The 12,418-nt window shown below is 41.5% G+C and overlaps 1 protein-coding gene across 3 annotated transcripts in view; it reads left to right on the top strand.

Annotated features, from left to right (window-relative positions):
* Positions 1-257: 257 nt before the first annotated feature.
* The window catches only part of tns1b (tensin 1b), a gene marked incomplete at its 5' end in the record, with an annotated part of 174,492 nt that continues 162,331 nt past the window's right edge, over positions 258-12,418 (top strand). For all 3 annotated transcript variants that reach the window (XM_080038119.1, XM_080038122.1, XM_080038118.1), the window contains one exon: positions 258-362. In XM_080038119.1, the coding sequence (XP_079894245.1) occupies positions 258-362 (105 nt within the window). The remainder of the gene's footprint in view (positions 363-12,418) is intronic.

Raw genomic sequence — 12,418 nt, 5'->3', positions numbered from 1 at the left:
AGGGAACTCATCGGAACAGTCCTCTATTCCTGTCTCTCAAAATAAATCAAAGAAAGCACCATTCGTAAAGGCCTAATGCTCGACTGACCGCGCAGTGATGCCACACCGAGTTCTCGGCCGTCTGAGCGGAGTAAAGTCCCAGTAACTACCTGCTGTCAGAGGCGCGAAGGAAGGAAGGAAGGCGACCGAGAGGGGAAGCTTTGAATGGGTTTGCGTTTGGACGTGTGTGTGTGCGTGCGCGCCCTGGCTCTGCTCGGATGGGATGCACGGTGAGCTTCCTCTGCTGTGAAGAGGACTTTCTGCCCATGCCTGCGCTCCAACATGCGCAGGAGAAGAGCAAGAAGAAAGTGAGCGTGAAAAAGGTGAGATTTACGCACGCATCATAATAATACTACGTCCATGATGCAGTCACGAGAAGTGCGCGCGCGGAGGGCAAAATGCGCACAGGTTGGCGTCCAAACAGGAGCACTACGAGAGTATAGGCTATGGTCAGGTTGTGGTTGTCAGTCACTGAAGTTTATTGTTTCCCACCCATGTGTAGGCTTTACAGCCCCATTGACTATCTTTATGTCGGATTAAGATAAGACTCTCCGACCTTTGCTTCCACTTGTCAGGCTAAAACATTTAAAGTGCGCTGAGCCAAGGGAAAGCCCTCTGGAAGCACATTCAGCAATATCAACAGCAATAAAAACATTTCACTATTGGTTCACATGGTGGGACCAGAATATAGCCAGCGGCTGTTATATAAGTCACTACAGCCTGTACATAACACAGCCATCAATCCAGGTTACTATATTGTGTGTCCTAATACCTGCTTTGACATCAGGCATTCAGGCGCTGCCACTGTGAGTGAATGAGGTAAACCATTCACTATAATGACTGCCAAAGGGGCGACTCTGAGAAGTCCAAGTTCAGTCATGCTTGTACAATGAGCACTATGGGATCACAACCAGCAGTGATCCTACCTGTACGGAATGACGTCATGGAAATAATGGGCTGTTTATTGGCTAGTTAGGCCTAGTTAGTTAGTTAGTTAGATTGTGGTTAAAGTGGTTACATTTTATAGTTATTTGCAGCCCAAGGCTTTAACTTTTGACCAGTGGAATGTAAATCCCGCCCCGCTATCTGAAACTTCACATTTCCACAGCAGAGGTCATTTCTAGAGAGATGCACTTTTATCTGTTCCGATATCTTTTTTGATTATTGTCATTATCATGGTTGCTGTTGTTGGTATTAGGCTATGGGTAAGGTTACGTGAGGGTGATAGTAAACCACAGAGCACATATTAAAAAAAAAAAAGAACACTCCCATCCATACTGAGACTCCTACAAGAACATTTCAAATGTGCTGCTGGCACAGTCTGATCTCCAACATGTCATCATGACATGTCACTATAAATAGGTATGCTGTAATTAAAATCTGCTATTTGAAAAAAAAAGTCTCCTAAAATACAAATATCTAGGTAAATTCTTTTATCCAACCATAATTATTTCTATTTCCAAACTACTCCACAATCTTTCCTGGTCAGGCCCGGATTAACCCCTTTGGGTGCCCCAGGGTGACTTCACATGAAATGCCCCTGTCCTTCAACTTTACACAACATTTTAAAATGTACTATGGCATTAAGGCCACAGATTTACAGGAAAGTGTAGCTAAAGACAAGTACAGACTCACCACACATAGACTACTACAGAAACATTTAGATCCAACCAAAAATCTTGACACTGACAGGAGTCTCATACTAGCCTTGAACTGATGCTCAAATCAGAATGCAACACCCATCACCATGCAACACGTCATGATGAATATAAATATTTCCATAATAAATGACCTTAGGGCATACAAAGAAAATAATTAGCATGCAGGTTTAACTCTCCTGCATAGATTTATTTAAAAGTGAAGACAACCTAGAGTCACATACTTTGTAGTGAAGTGATATCTTTATACCATACCATCATAGCCTAATTGACGTTGATCTAAATGGTCTCTGGGAATTGTAGTAGGCTATGTTAAATGTTAGACATCAGCATAATAAAGTTCATCATGTTCATCTCTAAAAAAAGGGATCTTTTATTAGGCCTTGTATAGCCTACACTTCATCAATGTTACATTCTTATTACTGAAATTACTCTGTATTGAAATTTAACCTACTTTAACTTTCTTTAGGCCTATCATATTTGTTATGCAAAGGGAGAAATACTAAACCTCCTTTATTTGGATCGAAAAGTATTGTTTTATCACTTAAAAGTAGACTTATCTCGTGAAATAACAAGAAAGATGTGTGGGGAATGGGGATATATCTCGTTTCTTGTTTAGAAAATGTCCCTCGCTTTTGAATTGTTACTCCTGGTTTCATATTCTGCTTCTAATCGATTGTAGTAGGCTATGTGTAGCTCTTCTACGAATATGTTTCTAATAGGCCTTCAAAATAATACTAGAAAACTAACTGCATCCGCAATAAAGACGCTACTTCCGACGGCACATGCAAGTCGAGCCAACTCGGAGCTGTCGGGTTTCAGTCAGGCTTTTTGCTCACTCCCCTGTCTGCACTCGGCTACTGTCGAGCTGCAACTGGGCTCTAATGAGCCTAGTGTCTCTCTCTTTGCACCTGTCCATACCTTGTGGCGTCACATCGGCTTATAAACTCACCACAGCTACACATTAGCAGATAGAAATAATGGCCGATAAGCCTTACCTTTTATAACTTATTCCTCCATTTCTTGCTGGCAAAAAAAAACTTCCGACTGAAGGAACATTTTGATCCGAGGCTTTTGTTTACATAAATTTGGCGCGGTTTGGCGCCGCTGCCGCCGTGTCATTGTGGACTGGTCCATGATGGGGGAGGGGGGCACTTTGCTTACACCCAAGTCAAAATAATAATAATTTTTCTCATTAATAATCTTTACAATGGTTCATTTTGTACATGTTTGTGTATCTTCCAGTATATGGCCGATATACAATTAGAAAAAAATGTTTAGGGTCTAATCATTGTCCTGATCATTTGGTGCCCCCCTAATGGCTATATTTGGCTGGTGCCCCAGGGCACTCGCCCGATTCTTTATATGGATAATCCGGCCTTGTTCCTGGTAACCAATGGTAACTGTACAAGTTCCCCCTGGTTTGGAATCACTTGTCAAGATGACACAATGTAATGTTTACAGCAGTTATGTGGATGGAAAAAAACCGTGTTATTGCTGAAAAAAATCATCACATTATCGGCCACCACATTGGCTACAGACCCATGCTGTGTATAATCCCTGTGCCACAGGGAAGCAACAGTACAGAGACCCTTCTAGGATGACTTTTCCTGGCTACTGCTGAGCTGTGTGTGTGTGTGTGTGTGTGTGTGTGTGTGTGTGTTTGTTTGTGTGTGTGTGTGTGTGTGTGTGTGTGTGTGTCTGGTGGCACGGACAAACAGCTGGCACCGAGGCGTGTAGTAGAGGGCTGTGGGCACAGGGAGAGAACTGTGGGAAACGAATGGTAGTGGCTAACGACTCTGCCAGCAAGGGCTGTGGTTGGAAGTAATGAAGTGGTGCTAAAGTGTCGAAAAATAGTCCCTCAAGTGAGGTAGCCAAGTGTCACTCACGCTGGGTATAAACAACCAGCATTGGGATTTTATAAGGAATAGTTTGGAGGTTTGAAAATAAGTATTGAGCTTTTTCTTTGCAACCTACTGAATGGCCACGTAGTTTGAGACACAGTTGGTGTTGTCCGTATATTCATTAATCAATCCATTAACACATTCTCTAATTGTTGACTGATTTATCTTGAAGGATGCGTAGTGGATGTCTTGGCTTCACTTTATTCACCTTGCCAAATGTCATGCTCAGCCATAGCATTCTTTCTTTTGCATTCCATTTGCTCTTTTTTTCACTATAGAGGTGCAGAAGGTCTCGCTTCCTGTAGTAATTGCTTCTCCTTGTGTGTGTGTGCGATGCTTGCGGTGTCCCATATGAAGATGGGTGTTTGTCTGCTCCCGTCAGCGTCGCTCAGACAGCCCCGTGGTGTAGAAGTTTGAAGAGTGATAACAATCGGCCTGAAAGGAAAACCCTCGTGTAAAAAAAACAAAGTACACAAGCAAGACTTTGAACCACATGAGGGGGTCTTGAACAGGCTTTCTCGGAGGAATGTTGTCCCTGTGTGTTTTTGCGTCTAGGGAGTTGTTGTATAATGGCAGCAGTACATGGGCTGACGGAGAGATGACTGGAATAGGACTCCATCTGACTGCAAAGACACATTTGCAAAATGGTATTGGGACACCATGGAGAATATTATGCTTTTAAAGAAAAACAACTGATACTTTTGCATTCCTTTTAATAATATTTAGAATTTCTGAATTGCGGGTAAAACTATTCGGATTGGATTCTTCACTTATCTTAAACCTGCTTAAGTGTTTCTTAAAATTACAACTTAAAATGGCAGTTGAGATCATAATGTGAACATTGTGTTAGTTCAGTTTATTGCCTTGGTTCCCTCCTTCTGTATGATTGAATCCCCAAAGCTTGTGCTGACCACCCCATATAAAACCTAAGTCAGCCATTCCTAGCACGTTAGCCTAGAATAGCTGATAGTGTTCCCAGCGTCAAGTGATGAGTTGCAGATGTTAAAAAAAACTAATATATATAGCCTTTATATTCACGGTATAGGCCTACAGTATATTTTCGTCATATATACAAATTCAAATTGAACACAATGTGAATTTCATTTCCACCTAGACATGCCTGGAAACATTTTGCTATCTGAAAAGCCAACACAACATGCATCCTGGGGTCTCTCTTTCAATAACTTCCTAAACAAATGCATGCGCTAGCAAAGATCTTTAGGACAGCAGGTGCTGGTGTCATAAAACACTACCTCTTTTGACCAAAGGGGGGTGCTAAAATCAATATCAACTGAAAGTTCCTCGTATAAACTTTAAAGAGATATTTATTTTTCCTTTTTCTCTCCATACATTTAATACATTTGAGTTATAAAGCAATTGGCTAACGTACATAGACAAGGGTCTACACCTCAGTTCACACTGCCTGATTCACACAGGCTGTCCACGTCTATTCGTCAACACTTGCCACGTCTTTCATTTGACTTTGTATGTAATCGCATTGCTTTAAAATCAACACGCCTTATCAGATCAGATGTTTGGCAGACCAAGTGCAGAGAGGTTAACAGTGGTCTGGCCTTGTATTCATTATGTGGGGAGAATTAAGACTCCATGTTGGCTGACACATGAACCTGATGAGCTGACGGACTATCTGTCCCTGATAGAACAGCAGCATCAGAGGGAGAGGTGTGAGGCATTTTAAGTGCATTACACTTGTCTCATGATAAAGTTTTTTGTGTAAATGGAGTCTGTGTAGCCAACCATTAGTTTTTATGGAATCAAGAGGTAGCAGCTCTAGGCACAGTGGTGCTCTGAGCTGATATTTATGTTTATAAAAAAAAGCTGTAAAGCAAAATTGTAGCTTGCAACATGCCTGTTTACAGAGCCTAGGTTGTTTATGAACAACAAAAGAATTCAGCGCCTGCACACACACACACACACACACACACACACACACACAGAGTTAGGACCAGTAGCGGATCGTGAGGAGGTATTCACTGATTTTGACAAAAAAGTGATTTTGACCACAAGCATTCTCCAGAATGGCTGACTCCACCTTTTTAAGAAGCTAATCCTCATTTCAGCTTGATGCCTGTTGGGTCCAGCTCTCTGTTTCTGAATTCCCACAAGAGTGTCAGACGGAAGGCAGGGGCAGGCGGGGCGGGGCGGGGGACGGGGGACGGGGGACGGGGGGCTTTTCCTGGCATTTGAAGATATTTTTTTGGATAATGGTATGCGCGGTGAACTGAGAGTTACCTGCCTGCCGCCCTGTATTGCATTCCAGAGGATGCTCTAGCTGCACGGGCAAACAGTGAGTCCTCTGTGCTGCGTCTCCGGGGTAGGCCTATCATTTCACTCCTACCTGCCGGCACTGACACACACACACACACACACACACACACACACACACACACACACACACACACACACACACACACACACACACACACACACACACGCACACACACACTGGCCCGGGAACAAGCCCCTCTTTGTGCGTTCCACAGTGGAAGGCTGCCCGGTGTGTGCTTGACCCGGACGGAGAGGGTTGGGATGCCTGGGCGAGAGGTTAACCCCTCTGTCATTTGACCCTTTTGATGCCCAATGCCACACAGGGAATGTAACCTGTCAAGTTCATTTCTGCATTGTATGTCAGAGAGGAGGAAACTTCTTTAAAAGGTGCCTCTACTTCACATGACCTTCTGGGCAGAATGTGTTGCTTCTTATTAATCTTGAGATGGAAGGATTCAGATAGTAAGAGAAGATAACAAAGACATTGTTATTGCGTTACGGCGAGACACTGTATAGGTGATCAGGGCACATCTTAGTTTTAACTTCATTTATATGTAACTTTGACAGTTGATTACCGGTACTTGCATTCAAACAAATTTCAAACAAGACCATTTTTTATTACGAGTTTTCTGAGATGTTTGAATAAATATTCATGCATATTTGGCAATAAATAACTAATTATGCACAATTTTGTTTGTCTGAATAAATGTAATCAGAAAAACTAGATGTTGGATGAAGACAGAGCTAAAATTTGTATTTCATTTTTACAACTTACTTGTGTGTCCTTATTTAATAACCTTTAGAATAGTGCTAAGAAGTATTATGGAACGTTTAGTTGATGTAAGTGCTTTAGAAATTGAGCCTTTTGGTTCAGAGTATTGAAAAATACTAAAGATTTGATGATGGCTGTTAAAGATGGTTGTATAGGAGGAATATACAGACACAACTTTGCTTTTCGGCCACTCTGGTTCTCTTTGACACAACGTGACAATGAGTAAAACAGAGAGAAATTTCAATGATCACAGCACTTTCTTCACCTACTTATGAGCTTCAGGTTCACTCATGATGATACTAGTATACCAGCAAAAGAGTTATGACCAATAATCTTTCAGCGATGAAGCATTTATTATGCGTTGGAAAAGTCATGTAAGATAAACAAAATATGATATTGTAATAGCATGCCATTAAAAGTTGATGAGGAAAAACTCACAGAAGCTGAAATATTTCGGTTTAATTTTTTCTCTGTTTTCAGTTTGGAGCCCGTTGGACGTGAGAGTTCCAGATAACGACCTAAAAATCCCGACCGCCAAGTGTGAAAACATTAATCGCAGCGTCACTGATATAGATGTGGAGTGACATGTTTCCACTCCTTAGACTGTATGGCCTACAACATCAGATCACATATTCAAAACGCTGTCCAGGAATGCAGACGCGTGTGCTAAGTTGCAAAAATTTGAGTTCCACCCGCCTATAGGCCGGCGGCAGCTAGCGTGGAACGATCCCCTTATTATCCCTTTTTTTGGAAGTCAACGCCTTTAATTTCATCGCTTTTGTGGTGAAAGGATGTGTGAATCCGATGAGCGGATATTTCTTTTCCAAACGGCCTTTTCAAGACTTTACGGATTTGGCGACGCGTAACGTTGTCCACAAAAGCCTGTGAAAACGGGGAGATAATGGGATACAAAATAGCTCCTTAAAGTGTCTTCAATTCACTTGGCGATGCACAGTGTGCACAGAATGGCAGAACGGAGTGATAGATTAAGGCGCAGGGACACTGTATTTTTCCCCCCTTCAGAGTCACGGTTGTGTTCCCCCTTTCTTGGAATGTAAAGCAAGATAGAGAGAGAGAGGCCTAACTTCCACCTTCTGCCTCAGACCTTGGTGGCATCAGTGCAACATAATACACTCCGTTTAGCCCTGTACCATGCAAACTCTATGGCTTTGTGGACCAGTGAATGTAGCCTTTTATGCTGCAGTTTTTGTTGATATTTCTCAATGTGGGGGGAGGGGGGATTTCCTTGTCTTCTTCCTTAATTCTTGGCAAGGCGATGTGGCTTTTGCTTCTTGGCAACATCCACAATCCCCACAAAGTCTCACTCTGGGGGCCTTTGTAGCCATTCACAACACTTCCGAGTGATGGACAGGGAGCTGGGCTCTCCCATGTGGCATCCACTCCGCATTCAAAATGAGTCTTCTGTTGATATTTGGGCCTTTTTTTTAAGCGAGGTCGGATGCCACAGGGCTCAAAGGGTAATAACTATGACAGTGGAGCAGAAGTTAGACCGGGCTACCCAAGTCGCCCAATCATGTTTTCATCATCGAGAGAAACGTAGAAATCCCCTTTTGACATGCTGCATTTAGTCTGAATACACACAGGAAGAAAGACCTTGGCTTTTTTTTCCCTTCTCTCACTCTGTTTTGCCTCAGTTGCTGGTAACAAGCTGAGGCAGATCATTGTTGCTACTTAGCCCTCACCGCTTTTCTAAAAGGACAGGGTTTTGCACACTTACACATTCCGCCGGGGAGGAATTTCATCAGGTATTTGTTCTGGAATGTGGTTTCTCACTGGACTGGGAGGGGGAAACGTAATGGCCATTAGGAACCATGTAAGCAAGCGTAGAGTGTCACATAAAATATACACTAATTCTCACTGCTGCAGGCAAAGCTGTGTAGATATGAGGGTTTACTTGATTGTAGAAGACACATCCTTTGGCAATAGAGATGCATGCATTATGACCACATTAAAGGGATAGTTCAGTATTTTTGATGTGGGCTTGTATATGCATAGTTAGTCTGTTACCTTATGGATATGACGATCAGCGCAGTCACTATAAGGAGTGTGAAGGAGATGTTGCTTTAAAGGCAGTCAGCCTAATACTGTTGCAGAGGGGACCAGCAGAAAAACGGGGTTTCACCACATAAATATGCTTACCTAAAAAATGTATATATCTGTTCACGCTTAAACACTAAATGTTGTATTTTTATCACTGCTTAATTTGCCGCTAGACAGCTGATTATTTTTGCACTTTTTTTCAACGGGTAGTACGCCCATTGTATTATTATGCCAACTAGTGCCGGTGTGGCAGCATATCACTCCAATTAGCGTGAACACATTCATTGTATACTCCAGTTAGCTGTTGTTTTCCTGTGTTTCTAGAGTACTGAACTATCCCTTTAATATACTCCTGTATTAATGTTTTTATTTTACTAGTCTGATACCTTACTGCTTCTTCAGTGTCTTAAAGATAACACACAGGGAGGGACACAACAGTTGATTGTTCTACAGAAGTGTTATTCGTGCCATTATTATCAGTCGTACGGGAATTAGGAACTCAATAGCCCTCCATAAAAAAAGAAAAGAATCTGCACATGCTCCACGTTCCCGTCCTGATCCCTGTTAATGACAGCGGGTGTGTCCCGGCCTGTGCAGCGGACACAGGAATGTTTAATTAAATCACACTCTTGGACCCCATGCTACACATGTGTTGCACGCGCCTGAAATCCTACACAACCAGGCATGCCACACATTTATATTACACACACACACACGGTCTAGGAGTTTATTTAGGGTGCCCCCCCAAGGCTGTGTTCACACTAGGGCTGAAAATACACTGATTCTATTTTGTTTTTCTCACAAATGTGTCTGTGTGTGTGTGTGTGTGTGTGTGTGTGTGTGTGTGTGTGTGTGTGTGTGTGTGTGTGTGTGTGTGTGTGTGTGTGTGTGTGTGTGTGTGTGTGTGTGTGTGTGTGTGTGTGTGTGTGTGTGTGTGTGTGTGTGCGCGCGCGCGCGCGCGCGCGCGTGCGTATAGGGCGATACAATGATGTGTAACATGAACTGCAAGGAATTGGTTTACAGATTTAGTTATTACTTTTTATACTTCAATACGTGGCCAAGCCTGTGATATCTCTGGTTATATTCGTCCATTACGGGCACTACTGTATCAGTGAGCAGGGCTGCTTTATATATGGCTATACAAGGTTTCATCAATGTGGTGTAGCAACATGATTATGTTATCTTAATGAGTGTTTAGTAGAAATATCTATGATTAACATTTTTCTTCATGATTTTGAGGTATGTGATTACATCTCAGTATATTTCATCTAGTTTAAATTGTTTTCTCTCCAAATGCTTACATAAAATTAGAAAACCAGTTTCACTGTTGTTTCTTAAAGCAACACTCCCATATGTGCATTGAAAAAGCTCTCGATCATTTAGATGTGAAGAGATTCTTTCCTACTGTGGTTTCAATGAGAGTGACGCATTCACACAAAAATCCAAACTCCTCGTTCAGTGCAGAAAATGCAGTTAAGCTGAAGCTAATACAAGGTAGTGTGTATAGAGTGGCTATATTTCAAAGTTGCAGTCATACAGCTGAAGGCTCATATTAGCTTTGGATGAACATTGGAATGCCTTTTTACGCTTTTATCCTCCATCTCTTTATAAAGAGATCACTTCAGGGCCAGTATGAACAGGAGGAATGATCACTGCCATAAATAATTCATTCAACATTTGTATGGGCAAGTATTGTTAAGACAGTCTTGGGGAATGTCAGCTTTAAATATTTGGATACTCTCAGCATGACACCAAAGTTTACTACACAGGCAACTGTAATTTAAGGGTTAATGTAAAAATATATATGTATCATTGTGTATCCTGACTGATACTGGATTTTTTGGGGGCAGATACTGATATGCAGTATATCATTTTAAATCGGCCATTTTTTGAAAAATTAATCTTCATAGGAAACTTCTGACTAAGACATGTACTTGCTGCGACATAGTTTAGTTGAAAAATAAACTTTCTGCTTTTTGCTGTACAAACTCTATTAATATGTTTACTACTACTCTCTGCTGACACATACAGTATAGCAACACTGATATGTCAGCCACAAGCTAATATTGGTTGGTCTGTCAGTATAGCACTTGTGCTGTGATGTATTTACTCTGTACATGTGTCTTCTTTATTATGTAGCTCCTTTTAAATGTGCATGGCACATAGACAACTGTATGCAACATCCTTATTACAAACACTGGCCAAAAATAGGCGGCGATGTGGATTAAATAACAGAAGCAGTAGGGTATCGAGCATAAAAAGCCTGTAGTGCTTACATAGACCTGGTTTCTTAGGTGCTGCATGGACTTTCCCAGACTGCAAGAATAGCATATTGGATTACCTCATTTGAGGGGTTTTACCCTTTAAGACCACTTTCTTTTACATTAAATTAGTCACAGAAGTTCTGAGAACATACTCTGTTACTTCTTTGCCTTCTGCGCGCCTGTCTGCCTTGTTGAGCTTTCATGTCATGACTCTGAAAATAGCCTGAATACCTCCACATCAATGTATTGTGTTGTCAGAGGGGGGGCTTATAACTATTTGTTCGCTCAGGGTGGGGGCTAATATTTCCTTGGATATGCAAGCTATATACTTATTGGAAAAATAGGATAGCAATGATTGATATATCCATAACAAGTTAGCATACAGGAATCACATGTCTGTGTTGTTAAGTCCAAAGCATTGGAAACTAAGTGACAGCTGTTTGACACCAGCTTGACCTGTTTTGTATTGGAGTCACCCTTTAAAGGAAAGTGTTTATCATGGAACGTGTGCAAGCTCTTAGTTGATGCATGTCATGCATACCTCATCATACATAGTAATGAAAGTCTACTGCATCCTCCAGACAACAATGCTTGCTTTCTATGACATAGAGCTCTTATTTTTCACAGGAGTAAAGCATTAAAATAGGGTTAATAATGGCTATACTGCAACTATTCCAAAAGGTTGGACTCCTCGTCACAAAAAAATAGAATGGATATAAGTTGTCTGGTGTTTTGTATAGTGCCTTTAAATAGTTGTATACAGTGTATATGAGACGAGCAAGCTGTTTCAATGGGCACATGGTCAGTTAGCTGCAACACTGTAACTTATCACTGCACTGGATCACATTCCTGGGATCTCTTTGTCATTGTGTGTGATTGTCTTGTGTCTTGTATTACCACTAGGCTTTGCTGTGGCCAATTAACCCCTGCCTTGTGCATTCTTTTAGTTTAGACCCTGAGATATATTGCAGGATTACGATACATCGCAATAAAGAGATTGTGAGCTGTCAATGAAAAACTCCACCTTTTAATCTGAATCTGAACCCATCTCCTGCAGTGTTCTAAACTTTGTTGTATGTCATTTTGCACTGCCTCTGCTGCTTCACTTGAGTCATCAATTAATGAACTATTGGGAATGTTAGGCGTTACATTTTACAGTCAGCGAACGTCAGCTGACTTTTCCATAATATGGTGGTTCTTAAATGGTTTGATTTCTTTGGTTATCCCTCACGTTTTTCTCCATTTTGTTTTTGCAAAAAAATAACATACAATAGGGTTTCCCCCAGAAAAGTTGTTAGGTATGTTGGAAATAATGCACGATTTTTTGAAATGGTGCTATTGTGATTATAGTGGACTATGTTGCAATATAATCATTACATGGTATTATGAGCCTACTCGCTTGGCTTTCAAGGAAAATACAGAGATATTGAA

Source organism: Ammodytes marinus (assembly GCF_949987685.1).
Source record: "Ammodytes marinus genome assembly, chromosome: 12".
In the NCBI taxonomy this organism is placed as follows: domain Eukaryota; kingdom Metazoa; phylum Chordata; class Actinopteri; order Uranoscopiformes; family Ammodytidae; genus Ammodytes; species Ammodytes marinus.
Note: the sequence above shows the minus strand (reverse complement) of the source record. Positions and strands in the feature narration are given on the sequence as shown.